This window comes from Varroa jacobsoni, unplaced genomic scaffold (assembly GCF_002532875.2).
Source record: "Varroa jacobsoni isolate VJ856 unplaced genomic scaffold, vjacob_1.0 scaffold_349, whole genome shotgun sequence".
NCBI lineage: Eukaryota > Metazoa > Arthropoda > Arachnida > Mesostigmata > Varroidae > Varroa > Varroa jacobsoni.
The window spans coordinates 5,994-29,395 of NW_019213251.1; the positions used below are offsets into that span (position 1 = coordinate 5,994).

General features: G+C 38.5%; 4 protein-coding genes across 8 annotated transcripts in view; 2 read left to right on the forward strand and 2 right to left on the reverse strand.

The window, feature by feature from the left end:
* Positions 1-249: 249 nt before the first annotated feature.
* On the forward strand, positions 250-2,381 carry LOC111259588 (uncharacterized). The gene is made up of 4 exons (XM_022831740.2): positions 250-320; positions 1,034-1,167; positions 1,975-2,125; positions 2,220-2,381. Exons 1-4 carry the CDS (start codon positions 303-305, stop codon positions 2,313-2,315), a joined length of 399 nt encoding a protein of 132 aa, XP_022687475.1. The 5' UTR covers positions 250-302; the 3' UTR covers positions 2,316-2,381.
* An 82-nt stretch (positions 2,382-2,463) lies between these two features.
* Positions 2,464-6,805, reverse strand: LOC111259587 (ankyrin repeat and MYND domain-containing protein 2). The gene is made up of 10 exons (XM_022831738.2): positions 6,787-6,805; positions 6,617-6,691; positions 5,862-6,002; positions 5,482-5,576; positions 5,072-5,183; positions 4,693-4,823; positions 4,272-4,442; positions 3,949-4,093; positions 3,648-3,718; positions 2,464-2,882 (listed from the first exon to the last, which is right to left on the reverse strand). Exons 2-10 carry the CDS (start codon positions 6,684-6,686, stop codon positions 2,766-2,768), a joined length of 1,053 nt encoding a protein of 350 aa, XP_022687473.1. The 5' UTR covers positions 6,687-6,691; positions 6,787-6,805; the 3' UTR covers positions 2,464-2,765.
* A 5,305-nt stretch (positions 6,806-12,110) lies between these two features.
* Positions 12,111-17,655, reverse strand: LOC111259585 (steroid receptor RNA activator 1; the record flags this gene model as incomplete). Its single annotated transcript, XM_022831734.1, has 6 exons — positions 12,111-12,445; positions 12,759-12,829; positions 13,178-13,318; positions 13,671-13,817; positions 14,208-14,444; positions 17,562-17,655. Coding segments are annotated over 6 exons (759 nt in total), but the record flags the coding sequence as incomplete, so codon positions are not given.
* Stim (stromal interaction molecule) overlaps positions 17,583-23,402 on the forward strand; it is a 37,669-nt gene continuing 31,849 nt past the window's right edge. For 2 of the 5 annotated variants that reach the window (XM_022831727.2, XM_022831730.2), the window contains exon 1: positions 17,586-19,192. In XM_022831727.2, the coding sequence (XP_022687462.1) occupies positions 19,069-19,192 (124 nt within the window). In that variant the 5' untranslated portion in view covers positions 17,586-19,068. Of the gene's footprint in view, positions 19,193-23,402 lie in introns of all 5 variants that reach the window. The other 3 variants (XM_022831729.2, XM_022831726.2, XM_086967959.1) reach the window with 3 other exon arrangements.

Sequence of the window (23,402 nt, forward strand, 5' to 3'; positions counted from 1 at the left end):
TGTGGATCTGCTTTATCTTTTTCGAGCTATTTGTTCGAAGCGCTAGAGCGGTTTTTGTTATGACTCAGCTGTGTTGATTTTCGCGCGGGCCTTGCTTTCATTAAAGGCCACCCCGTGCTTAGTAAACAATCGAACCCGTGAATCCTCAGATCCCGTTCCAGGTATCTTCGAGGTGTCGCCTAGAATTTCAGGTCTCATAAAGGTAGGTCAATTCTTGAAAAAAGGTTTATTCTTTATATGTGTGCTCGTACTTCTATTATTTTGTATAGGAATGCAATAACCGTAATCCTTACCTTAGCTACATGTGGTACCGACACAAGGTTAGTGAGATTCTTTGATATACTGTTTACCCGGCTTTGTTTGACAGAATAGCGTAGATTCGTTCGCGATACACCCAAATCGTAGTCAGCTACATTATATACAATAAGTAGTATACGAATGGTATAGAAGCCTTAACAGCCGTACAGAGGCTTAAAAATAAGTGTTTTAAAAAAACTGCAAATTATGTATGCTATTAATGTTTATGCATTTCGGACTACAACTTAGCCAAGGTCTTTATGACCTTGTATTTAATTTACCGATATACATTCATATTCAATTATTCTCGTTGGTGAAGATTATATTTATTATTATTATTATTTTCACACAATTACATTTTAAAAGCATGTGAGTTATAAACTGTGCCTAGCAACTTCTTCAAATTAATTTAAAAGAAGATCTGTTACACGCATTCAGGAATCATTCCTTTTCTTTTTATTTCCTAATTAAAGTTAGCCCGGAAATGTCTAATCAGGTTATTTAATTATCATATGATAGTCGAAAATAATTTCGTCATCCTTTGCGCAACAGCTATACTTGTGCGCGTTACTTTCGTTATTTAATTAAACATCTTTGTATAAACATGTTTTAGTAGACAGTCTATATACCTAGCATTTACGTTTGTGACACTTCCAGTGAATAAAGCAAAGGTTTGTATTTTATTATTGGATTCTACTAAATGGATATGTCCGTTCTAAATTGTTTTCTGATTAAGATGGGTTGGATTCGGACAACAATGAGATTAGCCGTAGTCGGTGGTGCCGGCTACGCTGCCTGTAAGGCCGATGTTTGGGGCGACAATAAGACCACCGTAAACTACATCAGCAAGCAGTGCGACTCCTGCGATAAGTCAGTTTTTACGATAATATCTTTGCCTAGAGAGATTCGAATTGTATTATGAAGGTTGAGCATCATTCCCAGACTACTGCAGAGTTCTTTGCCAACGGCTGTACCTGCTCCGCCAAATTTTTTAAAAATTTTTTCCCAAAAAAACTCCGTCAAAAAAAATCCGCAAAAAAATATTCTACCTTCCGTACGCATTATCTTCTACCAGCTTGACCCTACAAAAATTAGTGCCATGGGACTAATAGAAGTAGTTATTGCTTACAGGAAATTAAATAGGATCAAAATAGCTTAGCTGGTATTGCTTATCTATTATAAGTTTTTCTATGCGCGTTTCTTTGGATGGTTGTTTACATAAAGCATTAATATGAAATGAACTTATGAATAGCGTAAACAACTTGACTATACTATTGGATATGCTGATTGGCCATACACTTGCTCGGCTCAATTACCAGCAGAGAACGTATGCATATAACTTGATAGTAGAAATGCGAAATGTAAAACAATACATATAATGGCTCCCAAGTTAACTTTTATTTTTGTCACCTCCGAAATATCTCCGTAATAAGTGAGCAAGATACAAAAACCGTGTACTTTTCATACACTTTTAATAACAGTATAAAGATAATACTGCTTATATTATCAGATGCTTAGAAAAAGTAATATAATGAATTGTTTATGAACTTTGGTGGAAAGACCGTTTTTCCAAATAGTTTTAGTCATTGTCAATTGTTAGTGGGTAGGAACGATTCTCATCATTCTATATATAATACAATGTAATCGTGTTATCACCTTTTTGGTCGGCTGGTGTAGGCTGAAGTACTACAAAGCGTTGGTCCCGTCATGCGAAGAGATGAGAATTAAATGGGCCGACTCCTGGAATGGTGGAGTGAAAACCGTGTTTACGTTTATTGATCAACTTCCCCAGAATACTGTAGATGGCGTTACCTGGACCGTAAATAAGGTATACTTGTATCCTATTAAAATTGTCATCGCTAGCATCGTTTGCGATCTTCGAGAAGGTGGTTAAGGTCACTAACTACAATTGTTAATTTCAGATTCAAGAGCTAGCTGCTATCGATCCCGCTCACGAGGAAAAACCTAAGTCAGCCCCTCCCCGTCCCAGCAACGCTAGTAAGAGCCCCAGCAAGTAATTGAAAAGTTTGAATATGAATTTTCGTTACTAAATGTAAAATAAATATTTGATGTTTGCAGTAATATTACGATCGTTTTTTACTTAATGCGTGCAAAAATATCTTTACTATACAGTTGATCATTAATTGAGAAGAAGACAAATACACGTCACCGTACAGCACACGTTTAGCTTTATTTTATTACCCCTGTAGACCAAGGTCAGCAGCCTTAGCACAATATGTAACACGTTTCCTTCTTCGTAGGCTATGTCGCAGTACCTACCGCGAACTGTCGTAATAATTACCTTATGTCATTAATGTATTAGAGATACATTCACTCAATTTGACAATGAAATCACGACATGTAAAAATAGAGTGTAATAACTCTAATTTGAATATGTAATAATGTAATAACTCTGTTATATGATCGGCGTCTTCGCAAGCGTAATAATGAGAATGATAGCGAAATAATTAATTCTTTAAGCAGGGAGCTTGCGCGTCCTCGTGAGCAAGGCTCATCGATTCGCAGAGTTTTTTGTGTGATGACCAGTCGATCTTTTGACACCGTCTGTCGCAGTACACCGTGGCCTAAAAATAAATTTTCAAAAATTGAATAATTGCTTTCGAAAATTGGTCAACTCCAAACGCTGGCTTCACATATTACAGTGGGCAGGTTGCATACAAGTAATGGTAAGCGGAGAACCTATTGACCTCCATACACAAACGTTGAAAGTTTAACTCACGTCTGACTGGGACAACTCATATCAGAAAGTTAGTTAATGGACGTCACGTCATGCCACAAAGTCAACGGACCTAAGTGCCAGTTAGGCTCGTCTTGCCAAATGACAAAACCCTGAGCACAATGAAAGAGTCCGTGGGACGCAGCGTAGCTTGTACGAATACTGGCAGTGGTAGAAGTCGAGTGCTGGCGGGGCAGGCCCGTCGACTGTGCTTTCATTCCACAGCCAACGAAATGGAGGGCATCTAAGGGGGCAGGATTATGGTATTCTTTATAGCTACTTTAACGATTTGATATATTGTGGCTACGTATGCATCATAGAGGATTTGTTTCTGTTTTTCTGGCATACATTGTTATGTTACGTGTTAAAGTCAATTAGAAAAAAAAGAGGCTAGATCGACTACTTGGGCTCTACCAATTCTAGGATATTTTACAACTATTCGCGAATACGAACTTCATCGGCATTTAGTAAACACGAAATATATATATATATAATATATATGTATATCGTATCGACTTTCGTGCATAAGACATTTTTCAAGAACGGTTTAATTAACAAGTTCTTGACTTGGTAAAACAAATAATAGTTGCTAACAAAAAGCTTGAAAATTCACCTTGCATGCCGCACAGCGGTTTTGAGCGTTCAGTTCCCAACACGTTTGGCATCCACCATCAGGCCTCATACCTAAATAAAACAGACGAAAAAATACAAAGTTATATCTGCTAAACCAATAGTAAAATACAAACAGAATTGTAGAAGACAACTCACCAATGAATTACTCGTTTTGTCACTTCAAGGAAAGTCTGGCTGTACTTTATAGTCGTACTGAATAATCACATTTCGAAAATCATTGTCGTGCATATATGTGTAAAAAGGGGCATATGTTTAGGAGGAAGCTTTAACTAGATACTAACCGAGAAAGACGGTAATAGCACCATCATCGTCTATAGGCGGTGCTTGAGGTGTGTGAGCTAAGGTTGTGACCATTTGACGAAATTCACCGCTTTCATGGAAGGCATAACTTCGTACGCACTGCCGGATAAAGTTGTCCAAGTTCAACTAGATAGTTTTCAAGAAAAACACATCGACGGAAAAAACAGCTTGTTAGATCAGCGACGTGGTATTAGTAACAGAATTTCACAGAAAACGCCTACCCTGAAAAACAGTACTGGTACAGAATAACAAGAATTACGATTTGTGCCAGAATTCTAGACATAAAAGAAAACTCATAATCTACCTTGAAGCCGTCCTGTTGTCGACCCTTCAACCAGCTTTTTAGGGATTCTTCTACACCGTTCTTCAATACGTGCTCGATGATGCACTTCACAAAATGAATTTTTCCTGACAGCCATTCATTTCCATCTCTTTTAAAATAACGCTCACTCATTGTTTGCAAGACGGAACAAACCTGTAGCACACAGAATAAACAATTTAGATAAAACTACTCCTGAATTCTGTTAATGTATATATACGTCCTTGTTTAGAAAACCTCTTTGGCCGATAACGAGTTTTTCATAAATGGCAGTTTTGTGTTTTTAGTGTGGACAAGCTTTGTAAATATTATTGGATTAAAAATATGAGAACCGCGTTTATATAAGTAGGGCCATTTTTGTTAATAACAAAACATTATCATGTGTACTTTGAATTTGCTTCTCTACTTTTTTGTCTACGAGTTCCGGATGCTCCTCCAGGGTGTAGGCAACTCGAACGGGATGAACGTTCGCTTGCATGATCAGCATTCTAAGCGGTTCCGCCCACTCAGAAGGTAACCGAGGTTCACTTTCCAGTTCTGAAAACAACCATGAATCATCAATACCATTCATGAATTTATACATTCTCCGCGAAAGATCATTACAGGAGAATAGTGCTGCGGAAGTTCCTGCAAAGATTTGCTGTCAGCACAGATATCTTTTATGGCTTATAAACAAAAGGCTTTTACACAGAATTCACGTTACGTCTATATATACAGCGAAATGATATTGGTATAGAATAACTCCTAGGAGACTCAGACAGATTATCCTGATGCGTATTACTAACCTTGCTTTTTGGTGTAATAGACGATATCAGACATAGGTACATAGCCTTTGATTGTAGCCACAATATGCTTCATACCCAGAAAGGCTGCCATTTCTGATGCCGTCCGATTAACCTTTAACAAATAATATGATACATGAGGCTTTTAATAAAAAAAGTTAATTTAGATACATTGTTATACACTCTGTAAGCAAAATTTTTTGCTGTTAAGGTTGTTTAGAGTCGTTCCCTTGGTAAATTAGTGGGTAACGTATTTGCCTTGTAATCTTGAAAACGCGTGTGGTCTAAGTTCAAACCCAAGCGTAGACACACTTTGTGCCGGGAGTCAGCCGTCTGATAAAACACCTAAGAGCGATACCGGATGTAAAACTCGAAACAAAGATTACTTTAGAGTCAAACACACTTGACCGTACCTTATTTACTGTATGGGTTTTCGCTCCAGCATCAAGGAGCTGTTGGACCACCTTCACATTGCCCGAGAGCGCTCCGAACATTAGGGTCGAATAGCCTAGAACAAAGAAGCATGTCTCTAAGCAACAGTAATTAAGGATAAAGGTAAAATTGAATTTTCCCAAATTTTTCTAAAAATATGTTTAAGGTAACGCTTGAGTTTACGAAAATAGAAAACGAAGTCAAAGTTCAATCACAAACCTTCCGCTACGCGCGCGAATCAAGCCTGCCTTTAACGTATATATTGTTATAAGATAACAGCTTGTTTCACATTGTAAACGCATTACGTGATTATTGTACATTCGTAACGTATGGCTCTCTTATATTATAAACGCTGCGATACCTTCATTATGTTCGTAAGTATTGACGCATGCGCCATGGTCAATCAACATCTTGACCAGGTCAGCATTTCCCTTAAAAGCCGCATGCTGTAAAGGTGTCATGCCTTGGTCATCCAGTTCATCCAAGCCACTGTCCTCTTTACCTGGAAACGGACAGAAATTTATGGGAAGAACTTAACGGAAACGAATCATTTGGTCCATTTTAATTGGGTTAGAGAATTTTTTGCGATTTTGTGCAGTTGACTAACCGCATGCATAGTGACACCTTTTGATGTAAATAAGATGTCTCTACCATTACTATATACTTATTAACAACTACAAAATTTATACGGTAAAACTGAAAATAAATATGTGAAATTAAAGCACTGATAACAACATAAAAACAGCGATCTCCTAGAAATTGCAAGAGTTAAGCAATGCCGTAACATGCCATATGCGTTTAGTCCCTTCTAAAAGAACCATTTGAAAGGCGTGTGTATCAGAAACCTCAGAGTAACTGCCTGAGCCGGTTAAATAATCATAGTATCCTAAAAAAAGACAAAGGCTTTGCTTTATATAGGTCGTCTTTGACCAGTTAAAGTATCTCATTTAGCCAGCTTAACAACTGATTAAATGACAACAGTTGCCCACTTAGAATCTAATAATTGTATCTGTTAATGCCGTTCAATTTGAATGTTATTCAAGTAAATCATAGTAGAACAATGAATATGTTTCATAGCAAAAAAAATTAAGTGCACTGCATTGTGCGACCATTCACCTTTCATAAGTATTCCTCTGATTTTTCCCAAATCCACATCTTTCGATTGGCACAGTTTGATGAGTGACATTTTGTCTGAAATAGATAAACAAATAACTTAGCCGATACTTTACAGAATATTTGTTGTTCTAACAGTCAAGTTAACGAATATGAACAGTAGTTCATAATACCGGCATCTTTCACGTTCCTCCTGTTTATACGCGTAATAAACCGACCCAACAAAGTCGCCAGTAAACGACGAACACTTATCAAAAATAAAGTGTTTCAATTTTCTGTTTACAACAGTTCAAAAGAAACACATGTAGCACCCGAGTTTAAACGCGCGCATCTCACGACTTCCGTGGTAGTTGTCCAACGAGACTCGCTCGAAGGTCGGAAGTGGTAAGGAATTTCAGGTGCCCGACAAGTAAAAATATATTTCCAACAACGAACACACAATATTCATCGATGTCAGTTTGTAAATTCTAAGGCTCTGACAACAAACACGTTGAAAAAATTAAACTCGGTAAATTAAAACGATTTGTTAATTTTTCTATGACGAATCTAGCAAGTCGCTCACACTCATGCTATATTTTGTCACTGTTTGTCGGATAAATTCCTAAACAAACAATAGCGAATTAATCGAACATCACCCATAAATATCAATGGAGCGTGAGCTCAAGCACTCGAAAAGAGCAAACCACACACTGGAATTGTTAGGTGAACGCTGTGAACATACAAGCCTACTGCAACAGTTCGGTGGTGCGCTTTTACTAGACCCACAAAAGAGTGCGCTAGTGAAGGTAAACATGCGTGGAATGACGTGTCCTTCGATAGAAAACCCAAACATGTGCTATGGAGTTTAAAATCCATTTGGCGCGAGCTGTTTTCGAGAGAATTCGATCATTCGACGAATGATTAGAGAAGTATAAATGAAAATATTGTATGTATGCCACCGAAGTTCTACTACATTCAACCATTAATTATATATTATTGATACGTTGTTCAATCTAATCTGGAGATAAGTCTTATAAGTAAGAAGAACTGCATAACGGATTGTATGATGGTATAATAAATGAAAACAACAAAGTTCTTCTATATGTTCTTGTCCCTTATACATAATGGCCCAATAAGCTATTGTGTACATCATCATTTTCACCCTTTTTTTTAAGTGAAATTGTAGCATCCGAGGTTAAAGACTAGGTCTACATATGGAAGTGAGGATTTTTGTTTTAAAAAAGTGGATCGAGCCACTTTTTATTTCTTATTATCACGTCACCTCATATTTGGATCTGAACAGTGAAGAAAATACTGATATTATTTACGACAAACCTTACTTTTTATTATTTAGTAATAAACATATAATCCGTTTCAATTGCTGAAGTACTTCAAGTCGATCATCATCAGGTTGCCAATGGACACCACGCTGGGGTTAATAAATTTCTCAAAACTTTTGATTTGAGATTCCAAACGATGAGAGAAAAACTAAAACTAACGAAAAACAAATGAATAATTTGGCATTAAGTCGCGAATTCAAAGACGTTCGCAGATTTCTAGTAGATAGCTCCTCTTCTTAGAAATTCCTTTAGACTACTCGAGTGGATCTAAATTGAAGCATATGTCATCAACGAATAAATAGTTCTGATCAGAAGGAATGAAATCTCTATTACAAGCTCTGCCGCAAACCTTCCTTTGCCTTCTGTTGTCAACGTCCTCAGAATAATTATGAAGGCTAGTAAAAACAAAGATATGATATGTTTATTAGATCATGCGCATTTGCGCTAACCGTTTTATCCCGAAGTCTCCAAAGTAAATCATCCGCATGCACAAGGTCTTCAATAGGGTTTTCTTTGACAACATCACTGAACCTATGCTAATGATGATCTTGAATTGCTGAGTGCTTTATTCTAATTACTTTAATATTTACGAGAATACAATGATAAAATAACTAAATATAGAAGCTGAATAAATGCGCTAACCAGATAACTCAGTCATTTAGACGACTCAAATGTTGCCAACAATTGTCATAAAGAATGATCTTCTATGCATCAATATTAAATAAAATCTCTTCACTTCGGTAATCACTTTAAGTATCAGAATATGAATACTAAAGGTCGTGCTCATCAGCTCTAGATCTTGTCTACTTATTAGCACTGTTGAGAACCACAAACGTTCTGTTGTTACTCTAATATCCATAAATACACTTATGGCATACAAGGAGTATCATACAATATTATATTAACAATAGCTATAAAGTTCTCATTTTACAGCTCTGATCGGACGCATTCACGGGCCGGCTTGGTTGGGCGAACCATGACTATCGCTCAACATCAAAGCCCAGATCTTTCAGTTTTGATTGTAATGCCTGCACAATCGGCTCACTGTCTATGACCTTCGCCTTATTCTGTGTCTGGCTTTTAGGTCATTTATCCTTGTCAACTCTGTAGCTTTTATCGGGGCCCTTCTTCTGCTCAGCGTTTCTCTGCCGCTCCCCTTCGCTAGAACCATCCTCATCTTCACCTTTCAATTTTGCTTCTAAGTTGTTCAAATCCGCATTTGGATGGACAATACGAAAGGCGTCGATAAATTGCGATATAAATATGCGAGTCAGGTCGTGAGGAATATAAAGCAGAACGTACGCTGGAATTTGGGCAAAACAGTTAGCAATTAAGTATTATTATATTAGCAGAGAGCATTAGCTAATTCAAATAAGTAGGTCATCATTGATGCAAATGTTGACCTAAATTCAACGATTCTATTGAAAAATTGAGTTTTGCTAAGACGGCACAAACGTTAAAAATACTAAGCCGATGCGTTCAAAATACATACTTTGCGTAATACTCGGTATACGCCGGTGAGACTAGCCTCTTTGTTTTAAACATTGTAACAGGAAGACGTTCATTTAACAATTCTAGTCTATTTAAAACTAGCATGTTATGTTCACAACATGCCTTCTCCCTATGTTTCGAATTATAGGTACTGTATTATCGTTAGGCATACCATTTAGCGGCTGACTCCCACTACCAAACGAAGGATGTCTGTGCCCGAATTCGAACTTGCACTATAACGTGTCTATAAGATTGCCAGGCAAATTTGTTGCGATATAATCAATCATGCGTACATAATCATGTCCTAACTTAGACTTAATACAATTAGGCACAGGTTGACGTACTCTCTAGATCGTAAGGTTTTAAGTTATCCCCCAGAGATCGAGATTCGATTTGAAGGGGGTAACTCTTAGTCACGTTGCTTTCGCCTTTTATCGACGGGTGGTACGAAGCTTGCAATCTCCAACAGCTCATCTTCGGTAAGATGGTTAATCGGTACTTTCATGATATTTCTCAGCGCTGGAGTCGTACGCGACCTGCGCAATGCTCGAAGTTGGAGAAGCAATTCTCTTAGGTCGTTCTCAGGTAAACTATTCAAATGGCGGAAAAAACTTTTAATTCTTACCGCACGCTCCGACTCATCCAGGACATTGGCTTTCCCCGCTGGTGGTGCGTTCAGAGGGGCAGTTAGTGCAGTGACGGCCACCACTGTTGGGAATACAGATAGCCAATTCATTCCTTCTTTTGGAGTGCTTTTTTAGACAAGTTTAGATTTTGGGAAGAGTAGGATTATACCAATTTTATAATTTTGCTAATAAAGATTCTGTTCGGCAGGATGTAATACTGCTAGTTGACAACGAATATTTTCTATCGGAAGACGACTAGTTTCTGTTCGGTACACTCTACAAAAGCAGACGAGCACTTGTGCATTTTATTAGTAAGAACCGAAATCAGACAAGCATCACTCGTTGACGTGTCAGTGCGACATTGAAATACCGATGGACGCTACCGCTTGTGCATATATTTGGTAAGATAGGGCATATGGCTACGCAAAACTCTGGCTTAGGTTGTCTTGCCTGCATTGACAAATGTAAGAATTTCTTGCTGACAGTTGTCTTTTTTAAATCCTACCACACGCCTATCTTTAGAGCGCTAAGAAAGCGCCCCCATCTTGTATACTACACATATCTGTATGATTAGAGTCGACAGATATACATATGAGGATACAGATTAATGAGATGAGAATACAGAGGAAACAGCTGTCGCTAAAAGCGATCATAATGTATGAAAAGCTTGTCCTGTCTCTAAATTTAATATACGAACGTAATTGGCATATAGATATAATAACACAAGCCGAAGGTGACTTTCAGAGCCAATTTTGCTGTTATTTCTAATGGCAGTTTCCTTGTAACACATTGGCACAGTTTAGAGGTAACCAAACACACATCTGTGCAGCAGAACGTTCGGAAAAAAGTAAGCAAAAGATAAAACCAATAAAAATCATAGGCTATTTTGTACTTAGGATGAGGTAATTGTGTGTTTTACTACCAAAATAGTTTCCAAAATATGTATTGCAACCTGCGCATCGTTACCAGCTTTTAAATTAACTTAGAGCTCTTTATGATCCAGATGGAGCGTTACACTTTTTTCATATTCCGAAAGTTTTACAGAGGAAGCATCCTGTTCCTAAGTAGTGTGGTAATATATAGTGATAAGCCAATTTTGCTAAGTTTACCGAGTTCAAATCTCTCTAAAAACGAATTGTAACGCACGTACTTGTTTCATACATATCTTACATTCTAGAGATAGTAAGGAAACATTTTCGGTTTATTTTTAATTCAACTAGTAGTAGTCACCAAAGGAAACATGATGCTTTGTAAAATTAAAGAATTTAAGTATTTAGGATAGGCGAGGAAGAAGATGATACCAGATGGCGTTTCCCGGGCTGGAATTTGTGCATTGGTTGCAATGATTTGAATAGTAACGGCTGATGTCAAACGCTCTGCCGGCCTAAACCTAATCCGAGAAGATGTTAGAAGTTTTTTTAGTAAACTTTTGTCGATATCGATTCCGTTGTGTAATAATTATGCGTTTGGTGATTTAAAGTATAATCTAGATTCGTACAATAATTACCATCCATTAGTACAATAAGTTGTGCATCCACTTTTGACAGTATTAACAATTTTATACCGCCTCGTCTTCTATACTTCAACGACAAGATTCTCAACCGAGTGCTCATTAGGTAACGAAATCTAGATGTATTGTCATGAAGACGTCTGAATCGCAAAGCCAGACGCTCAACAACACAGCCTCTGCTTAAATTTATCACAAACTAATGCGCAAATAAAAGCTGTCTTGATTTGTCGCTACTGTGAATCTAATTAAAATTATGAGTAGATTCCTTTTAATTATTGCTTTGCATAAACTTCGACCTTAGCAGGATCTATTTTACCTGCAACTGTGAACAACAGAACTTGAACTGAGAACCTTGTTTTGACAGCGATAGAAAAAGTCAACGTAAAAGGCTTCTTTTTACAGGTAACAAATATTATAGAAAAAAGAAAAGACAATCAAATTGTAAAACATGCATTACAAGCAGAAACTTACATACGTAATTAGATGGTCCTGGATTAGATAAAAATTGTCTACGTGGCCTGTACCAGCCCTACCGATTAAAGACAACATAATCAAGTTTAAATAGTATTTTTATACTATATACATTGTTTGTAGATACAATATGTGAATTTCATAAATCGCATTACTTGTAATTAAGTGCAAAGTATCACGTGTCCCCTTGCGTTCGTTACGGAACCATTTCGGAGGTTTGTCGAGTATAGCAAACTTCAACAGTTTCGTCAGCCTTTCGTTGCTTGCTTTACAATATTGCCCAAGAGAAGATCGTTGTGTGTGGAAGAGATGTGGCAGTTGTTCCGAAATTACTTCAGTGGTCGGCTTATTTACGAATATTTTGAGCTTGACACTCTAAAATGACGTGTTTCACACCAACAATCCACTGCGAGACCTAAAATAGAACGTATATCATTAGGCAGTTGCAAGTGGGTCCAAAGACTTTTTTTTTCGTACGATTTACGGGAAACAAACATATTTACGATATGTGGACTGAAATATGGTCAGATCCAAGCTTGGCCACTCACTTCTTGTTTTTTTTTGCAAGTAAAATGGAAAAGTAAAAACATACGCGTATACAAACATGGGTGATACTTATTCGTAAGAAATAAATTAAAAATCCTGTACAATTAGTATAACCAAAATGGCTACAAACGACGTCGGTTGTTAAACATGTACATACAAACGTGTTAAAAAATACGATGTACCTCACAAGATGAGTCACGGATAAGTGAGACTTGAAGTCGGGCGGCTTCGTTGAAATCACATTCAGAAATACCTGAGGAAACAGAATTAATTTGAATAGTATTTAAAATTTTATAACATGTACATTACATAGATAATGTTTAGCAGCAATGTTAATAAGTTTTTACTTGTCAACATCTTAAAACCTAAAATGATATGTTATCTTGTCGCGTTTTTTCACCCCTTTGAAGCCATCTACCTGCTGACGCGGGAGTGAGGAACATCTACAACGTCCGCTCTCGATGTGTTTTTGTCTCCATTTTTATTTATTTAGCCTAGTTTATAAAAAAATTGCATTGAAAAATGCTAGTCTTACACAAGCGCTCAAACTGACGAAAATAGCAAAATATCATGGGAACGTACGCCACCCCATCAAATTTACCTCGCGCTAGAAGGTACATCCTCTTCCGGGTAGTGTCGGATAACTTTCCCTGCATCCATTGGCTACGCATCACGTCCAGACGTCGTTTGATGTCTTCTAATTTCCGTTCACTAACATTTGGCTGTATTTGCTTAAGCATTTCTGTAAGATTACAGAATGTCAAACATTAGGTGGCTCGGTACAATCGGTAAGGTTCAACGTCAGCATAAAATGAAGTTTCAAATAAAACCTAAGACTGCTGTTGGCATATATTTGACTTGCGTTTCCACAGGTTATCGTTAATGCCTTGAGATCTACTTAAGGACCATCGTTTGAGTACGATCACTAGTCGCGTATGAAATCGCGATGTGTTACTTAAACCCCTTAAGGCTTTTATGGCTGAAAACAGAGTTTGGTGGAAAAATTTGCCCCAAACTGAATACCACTATCTATTCAACAATATATTCCTTTATTTTTCCACGAACAGAATCAACGAATATGATTATAGACTTACTGCTGATATTTGTATCTATTTGAGACAACATCTCGGTTGAATCGATATTTGGCACTTTGCTAATGTCGATTTTTCCATCAATTTGACTGGGCGGACTTTGACATGGAATTGTTGCGCTAGGTCTGTAAAAGTCCGGCGGAGTAAATACTTACAAGACAAACAAAACGTTAGATCACGTGATATCAATACAAAGAGGAGCACAAACTTGCTGCATGGGCACTGTCACACATGTTGACTTCGTATAAACTATTGTACAATAGAGACCTATTTAATGAAATATGCAACTTATAGTCAGTACTCGAATATTATTCTTTCTAATAATAGAAACTATGGATATGCTTTACTACCAGCCTAATCGCATATTTGTTCTGTAAGCTAACACTTAATGATGTTAGAATTACTATACTCTTATTTATTATTATATTAACAAATTACATACAAAACATGATATGCGCCATAACAACATGAGTCAAACCCAGTACAAAAACAAATTAATATTACTCATAGTAGCATCTTTCAATTATTGCATTATCGAACCATTAATATTTGATGACGGAAGTGAACCATTTTGATCAGGAGGGAATCCGGGCAACGGGATTGGTTCGGTTACCCCTGTCGATCGACTAGGAGACGTAGAAGGAGGCTTTGGGGTCATGCCAGGTGGAAGGTAAGGTACGCGTTTGTTCAGCTGGGTTCGGGGCCGACTTGAAGCCCCGGCGCTATTAGTTGCATACCCGAACTGAGGAGGATCATTCCATGCCCGCTCATGGTTACCTGTGATAGGAATGGAATAAGTGTTTTTAGGGAAAAGCTGCACACTGTCGTTTGATTTCGTTGCCATTTTCTCGGAAACCAAAAGTAAACCTTCGAAAGCATACGTAGTGCCCTCTCCGGTATAGATACTTTTTCCTTTTAAACCAGATTAATCAATAATCTGCGTCATTTGTTATGATAAAGGTGATTTTGAGTTGGATCAATAGTTCGCTGCTGCACTAATAACTAGAATCTAATCGTCAATGGCAGCCTAATATCGCATAACGAGCATGAACCAATTATATCTGCGTAGTAGTTACAGGCTCATTCAGTTCAGATGCACATATCAAACAAGAGACTGCACCATAGATAATCCATGCCGCTTACAGATACAACAGAATCATAGCCACATCTCATACTCTTATTATCACTGCGTTTCTGTTAATGATATAAATAAACAGTATATCACTTGGATAGAATTAGTTCGTTATGTCGTGCTTATAGTTCCGCTATTTCCAGTTATAGGCGAATCAGAAAGATTTTCATTAATTACATAGTGATAAGATGGATTTTGAATATGTAACAGGCCCATCTCTGTCGACAACATAGAGTTAGTATTGATAAAAAAAGCGCTCCAGAATTTATTAGCTATCTCGATTTCTTTTCGAACTTCCTTCGTTTCTGGAACGATGAACAGCGTTGAACAAAAGACATTATATTCTACTACCAGGACTCGAACTATTACCGTTTGTTGCACCATTTATATATATATATATATGTAAACGTTCGACTTCCCTTCATAAGAATAAAAGATATAACATTTGGAAGTATACACGAAATTTGCGAGAGTAAAGCAATGCTCTATACCACTAACTTATATATGGAACCTAGCAGGAGTTTAGGAATAAATGCATGGTAAAAACGTATGTAACAGAACAAATAATATCTAATTACTACAAGTTAACTATAAGTGATAAAATTCTAATCTATCTAATGTAACAGTTACTTAAACAAAAGGGTTTTTTAGTTCAGCATCTTATTCTTCTACACTGAGATATTTTCTGGCAGCAAATACTACAGAGCACTGTTTCGAGAGCGAAGGTAACTTACAAAAGAGATTTGACGACATAATGACCTTGATGTTTAAAGTAGGTGAGGGCTGACCGCGCAGTCGATATATTTTAAACGGTTATTATTATATAGAGAAAATTAACTTTAAATATCGCCGTAAGAATAGATACCGTAATAATACCAATAAAATTTTACAACAATATTTTTAATAACTAATTCGTAACTAAAGTTTATTATACGTTTCTCTGTTCCGTTAAAATCTTTAAGCGAATTAGTGACATACTGAAATCCAGTCATTTGGAGTTAAACACAGCGCCTCATCTGTTAGATCTGTTTGACCCCAATAGAACCATTATAAGCATCCACCTTGCTGGAACAATAAATGTATAAACAAATATGACAAAATGACTTACAGAACATGCACTTACTCAAAAAATTATCCATTGTCCAACATCTAACATATAGTCCGTAGACAATTTTTCAGTCATATTTCGAAACGTTCCTGCTCAAACAATGACCCAGCCTTGTAATGCTTTATGCTCACCCAATATATTCAAGATGATACAGTAACATTACGATACAGAATACACAAACGTAGCAAAGTGCGCGCCAATGCAGGGACAGCCGAACATGATTCATGATGATAAATGTACTACAAATTAATCTTGATTTACGCATTAAACAAGATCAATGATAAGCAGTCGAAAATAGGTAGCGAAAACCCCATGCAAAAAGAAATAGTTCAGCTGAAAACAAGCGTCGTATACAAACCCTCTCGAACGACTGACATGATAACTGAAGCACCTTTCTGTTCACAAAATGACTTTGACGCAAATATACAGCATGAATAGAACTGCAGTTTATTTAATATTAGAAACGGCCGAAAGCAGAATCGTTTACCAATCGATAGAGGCAACCCTCCTTTAGAAACAACCGATAATATAGCACTGCTTGCCGTGCGCAGCCTGAGCAGAAACATCTGACGACTCACCGTAAATCCGCCAGTATTTGTTTATTTTTCTACAGACGTCCTCTCCCTCAACACCTTCCCTAGAATCGATCCCTAGGCCTTGTAACAGACGAAATAAGGACGAGATTTAAAACTGTGCGACCACGCAACCATAAAGTGGCAGTTTTTTGTATACAGCAACGAATTTAATGCTTTTCTTCCACCGGCAGTCGGACTTGGTTGGTCCAAATGGTTGCCAGCTTTGCAGTGTCTAGTCTTCAGTTTTGCAACCAAAAACGTTAATCTTCCATTTGTAGTACTAAAGAATAATCATAATTCATTATTACTGCTGCCTCAAACGATAAAGTTTGTGCCTATTGAGTTGGGACAGCAGACTGCTGCCACTGCATAACTATGGGGTACATTCATTTAAGTTATCCAAAGTTGTTCAATAATATAGCTATGAATTAAAAAAAAAAAAAGAAATTGGAAGCGAAGTTGCACCATGCCACCTGCCAATGTTCGGTAAATTGTATCTATAAAAGTTGATTAAAATACATCGTACTAGATACTAACTTAGTAGAAATAAGTCGCTAGCTCTAATGGAAAATCAAGACGCTCAAACAACTTGTTTGAGTTAATTTCGAATAATGACAGACCGTCAGCTATCATATCTAATGAATGATCAAATGATAATATCTATAGAGTATAAGTGAGAGCTTCTGCTGTCATGAAAGGTATTGTGCCATTAGTAAGCATTTTAAGATCGACACTCGCACGGGTCTATTTGTTTAACATGACGCGCTTTAATGCTATCGAGCGTTATTCCACCCATCTCACGCCCGCGTCTCACAGAGTTCATCTTCCTTCTTTCCCAAGCTGCCCTCATTCTCTCTATCCTATCAAATCCATTCTATTATCACCTGTATTCCCGACATTTTCGGATATAAAAAAGGATCGGTAGCTTAACACGGTCAGCTGACTACCGTTCGAGCCACTATCCCTAGACGAAATCCCTAGATGCGATGGGTGACGGCGAGCGGTCAATTCTACTCCTGTCTCTCGTTTCTGTGTGAGCACTGGGCTTCGCCGAGGAACCCTTGGCCGCTGTTTATTACCTGCACAGAGTGGCCGATCAGCGGAGGCGAGTCGAACGAACGTTGACAGAGTAGCGGCGGAAAGCGAGTGTCCGGCGGGTTCTACGAGCAGATTCCGTCAGCAACTTCACTGTTGTACTCTTGCCGATCGATGATTGGCGCCCTCGCTTTTGCTGTATGCAGCGGGTGGCTCGTCTATCCGAGCTTTTGGCCGTTCCATTCGGCGTCTGTCAATGCGTTGGTCTTTAGCCAACAGTAGCAGCTCTGGGCTAGCGACTGAGCGGCGGAACGGCAAGACGACGGTAGCAGCAGAGTGACGGGGTCGAGCGGCGGTCAGCTCTCGCCAAGAGGCCAAACGTAGTCAAAAACAGAACACCAGGAGCAAGATAGGGCAGGCGAGATCACTAGATCAGCCACCAGTGAGACAATAACGGCAGTGGCAGCAGTTTCAGGTGACGCTAGCGGCAACATAAGTAGTCGCAAAGGCCCTCAAAAGAGCGCCCAGTAGTCATAACAGAAACAACGGATCGGAAGAGGAGTCATTCAAGAAACAACAAGCAAGTTTACGACGACGACGCCGACAACGACAACAATTTTAGTCCACGCGATTATCATTAGAGCCGAATTATCTGACCTAGCCGATTCGCATTTGCTGATTCCTGTGCACTTGTTGTCTAGCTACGCTCCAGTGGAGATCTGGGTTACTAGTAACGAAGAAAAAAGCAAACGTATTTCCGTGGTCAGTTCTGTATGTTGGTATCGTTTCATTTCTCGTATTCGAAGAAGGCGGGGAACGAAAATGGAAATCAGTGGTAGACGAGCTGGTGAAGAATAATAGAAGGGCGTCTGACTTTGTTTCTAGGGTAAAACAAAGTAAAAGGTCTTGTATGTCCATCGTAACAATTAGTTCTGGATGATGCGTGAACCCTCTCCGTATGATTCGAGTTTGGCCACCGAAATTCGAGAGAGATGTTTGGATGCGTTGGTTAACCTGAAACGGCAGAACAGGCACTATCAGTACATAGGACACCAACTGCCCCAGTTTTTACTGATTAACTCTGATTATCAGTGATGATCAGGATTAACTCTGATATAAGTGTCACCCAAACAAAAGTAGTAAAAGTAGTTATAGTTTTTGCGACGGAAAAACATATTGTCGGTTATTTCAATTTGTGGCAATAAAAGTGGTCTTGATGTCTAGTTGTGCCTGGTTAATCGGCTTCATCTATACATTTATCTGCCTACGAGGATGCTCGCCGGATCTCTGAGTAGCAGTGGATCTCTATACATTTATGTATGATAATAAGTGAAAAAAGTAAACACCTCCATTGCCCTTTTCTAAGGTGCTTTGAGAAGGAAGTGCTGGTGTTAGAATTGTGTTCGGCAGGCAGGATTTCGAGGTGAAGCTGAAGTCGTGCTACCACAAAGTTACACGTCCCTCACCTGTGACTATCTGAAAGAGTACCGCTGCCGGTGGTTGCCCACCTCAAACCCGTAGCACGCATTGCTGACACGCATCATCATCAATATGAGGAAATTAGGAGCAAAGTGTGCTGCTCTTCGGCTTACGTTGTTAGCATCGTGCCTCGGAGGATTCGTATGTCAGGAGAGCGCTCGGGAGCCAATGGAGTTGCAGATTACTAATGAGACTTGTAAGTATTGACGCTCTTCCCATAGATGAAAACTATAGGCGTTTGCGAGACAGAGACGTTGAGTGAGAATTTAAACAAATACGCTCTCAATTTGAGGTAGATTTTGTCCAATGCTCTGTTCTACAGATTGCGAGCTCGTACATTTCTAAGAAGTGCAGTTTGGGCTTGTACACCTCTAAGAAGTGCAGTTTGGAAGATCTTTGTAGTTTTTTTTCATTTCGCACGTAGGTGCGTACGACCGAGCTGTAATTGTTATTTCGTTGCAAAAAATCCGAATTACACACAATAGAATCTACCGCGTTTCTACAAAGCATTCTTTGGATGCGAGACCTATGGTCGCTTTTGCTGAGCTTATTCATTTTGTTACATGTTAATTTCCTATATCATATTATTATTATTATTATTATTATTATTATCCCTTTGTTCGTCTTATAACATGCTGATTTACATCTCTTCTATGAATAGCTCTCCGGCAATGTTGGCAGAGTGAGCCGTTTGCGTACATTAATGCCATTCTTACTTTAGCTAAAGGATGGAGCATGCTTATAGTTCAACCTCCTAGCGTTACTATGCGACGCAAGCCAACGTGTTCCAAATTGGGTTTCCATTTTAGAATGGTCACACCATGCGAGTGATTTCTATTGCTTCTCATTTGGTCTGTTTCCTTTTTACTATGGCCGTGCATTGTGCTTGTGTGATCCTTTTAAGGTCTATTGATTCTGTTAGACTGATAGTCAAGCTTCTGTGTCTCCTGCAATATTTCGTGGAATGGCAAACTTTATACTCCTTTTTCTGTAAGGGTGTCGTCCCCCTGCTGACAATCAGAAGCGGCAGTTGATTGTTAGCTAGCTAGTCGCCGATGAACGAGCAAGCTGATCTGAGTCGAAGTGACATTAGCCTCTGGGGACTGGGTGATTTTTCCTCATTGTTGATTTCCTTAACACTACTGCATTCATTGCTGTCGACTGCTTCGGCCGAAGTGGTAAGATGTCAATGGTGTGGAAGGTAAGAGGCAGCCATATCGGCACATCGCGGCAAGCATAGAGTAGCGACACGTCGTACATTTACCAGCCAATGCTGCCGAATGCCATGGCCAGCTGCGAACATTGTCTACGACCAAACTGCTACTACTACTTACCTGGCTTACGTACAGCGTTCGGCTCGCGACGTTGCGTCGGCTGTAAACTGTAGTCAAATGCTGTTTTGAAAGTAACATTGCAACATACAGCGACTTTAGAGTAGGGACCCCTCATCAAATAAACATCTTATAGACGACAGAACAGACAACTTTCGCCCAACGACTGATGACTTTGACCAATCGAAACTTCGTAATGGTACTCGTGCCAGTAGGTAATTTTGTTTACTTCTACTTAGAATCAAGACTTTTCAAATGATGCAAAGAGTGTACAGCGGACAACGCTTTAGATCAAGCCTCAATGCACCTAAAACAGTAGAAAACCTGAGATATATATACTCAGAGGTGTTAGACTAAAGTGAAACTTATATAGAGCTTCATCGATTAGTGAAATTTATGTAGAGCTTCCTTGATCTGAGAATCAATCCAGTGTTCCATCTAATGTTAAATACTGTTATGAACGTATGGGGTAGATAGTATAATGGAATGTCATGTGCACTTTTTTATTATTATTACATTAGCTATGACACTGAATGAGGGAGACGTATACTTCTTAGCAAATACTTTTTATTGTAGCTATACGTTCGAAAATCGTACGGTTCATGATTCCGCCGAATGGGACCGAATCACATGAACGCCACGACCACTCGAACTCTTAACCTGGAAAAAAAACGCTGGTCGTAGAAAAGGCGTCCCTGTCTTTCGGAAGCCAAGTGGCCCCTCGTGGTTTCGCAGCGGGTTCATGCGGTTCACTGCTCCCGGAATGGCTAAGGCCATGTATTTACTCTGGCGCAAAACTGTTTTAAGCATTAATATTGAATAATGAGTTATCGTATAATGTCCAAAGATGGGAAGTGTACACATTAGCAAATCTACAGCGACGGTATATCAGTACACGATGCTCGTGTGGCATATGGTATTAATCAAAGCATGGAGGGGTCTGGAATAATGTGGGATTCAATAGAGCACAGCGGCGCTGATATTAGCACACATTGTTTTCAGTCGTTTTCGGGATGCATGAATATACGGTACTTATAGATAATTGTTCATCTAGATCTATAAAATCAATAGCATTACATTCCGTACAGAGTGTTGTTATACTTACTGAGCTACGCACAGTGCCCGGATTTTTCTAAATTTATGGCCTGATCACGGCTACAACATTTGAGAAGATGTCGAAGAGACAGTCCTTCATGACGATGGACAAGGATTAAGGATGCCTTTGTCTCATCTCTTCAACCAATGATACTAATATAGGGTTCATGACTGTATGATTGCTCTTCTGAGGTAACCGTATCTGGGTGATAAATTTCTGACACCATAACATTTTTTTAACTACTCGCCTATGATCGAAGCAGCGTGCAGTCACATCATGAATTATTTTAGTGCTACAATGAATTGTATTTTCGCAATCAGTAGTAGCAACAGCAGTAAGAGTTAATTACTTCATTTGACTCGCGTTTAAAAGCTGCTGATACTTTCCCCTCATCGAGTCCGCAGATACGGCAAGAAAAAGTAAGAACTTAACTTTAGATAGAAAAAAAATAGGTTTTCTTATTTTGTGCAAAGAGCATGCTTATGAGTCGCATATGTTACAAATGTTACATGTGTTTAGGCCATTGTTCCTGAATGTTTTGCGTGGTTGTTTTGACAAACGAGCTACAAATTTTTGGTTACGATATGAACGCTAGAATTGGTTATATACGTAGTTTGTGAATACTATAATATCTTTTACTACGTTCACAGTGGGAACAAAGATGATATGTCGAATGCACGTTTGTATTCATGCAGCATCCAATTTCCGCGTATTGTATTGAAAACAAGCTCATCAATTGTTTCATAGCGTGATCTTTATTATCCAGTTTCTCTTAAATAATCATAACTTGACCCATATTTCTGCATGATAGTGCTGCTTCTTCCTGTAGGTTCAGCATCAGTTAGTCGGTGTCCAGCGTTAGCTAAGCTGTGCCGCTTTGACACGTTATCAGCTAGGTTTTGGCTGCCAATTCATCAAGGGCTTAAGGAAGAATAACAGGCTGCAATGAGATTATGCTCACACGGATGTAACCGATTTATTCACATACGTTCTGATAAGAACGAACAGCAACATTTCATTATTGTGTGATTGGGTGTCATGCGTACTTAATCATAACTAATATGTCGCAAATGATTAAGTGCTTAGTGTTTCTTTTGCGATACGTTCAGCAACAAATTGTCCCGAGTGCTAAATTGTAGGGGGCAAATGCTGCTACATAAAGATTTTGGCTAAAGCATTAATTGTTACGTGATCCATACATATGCTACGTATTGTTGCTTTTGCCGTACATTTATTTGGTACAACCGAAGGAGAAATAAGTAAAAAAACGATATAATTTTATATCGAATTATCTCAAAAACGGCTACACTCATAAAACACCAATTAGAATCATGTGATCAATGAAGAGAAATTCTGTTGGTTGGGACAACTTTTACTGTTTGTAAAACACGAAGAACAACGAGAGAATAAAGCACTACCTATTCAAAGTAAAACAGTGCGTCAAATGGAGCTGTATCTGACAGTAGCGACGATTTAACGGGCCATTCAATGTTAACATTTTGATTTATCGAAATAATTGTTAGCCATGAAGGAGATATGTTTTCCAGCCAAGATGACCAATAGTTTGACTATGCAGAAGACTAGCTCCCACTCCATAAACCGGGTTATGGTTATACTCCACTTGCATCTGTTGAGTTCAACCGTAACTTCTCAAAATAAAAATATACTCCGCTTATGTTATCTACCAGACATTAACAAACCAATATTAGAATTTTATTCATGTAATCACTAATACAATTCCGCCGTTTAACTGGCTTTGAAAGTGGTTGGTTATAAAAGCGTCATTTTATTCTCATATTTGCGTTTTATAGTAGCAGAGCAAAATGCCACATTCCGCACGATGGTCCCATTATTTTACACGGATGATTGATTATATTAGCGATCCACTAAACGATGCGGCCATTTGCCGAAGGCTACCGCATCGATTATAACTTTGCATTTACGAGGCGTGTTGTATAAGTAGCCGAAATACATTCGTT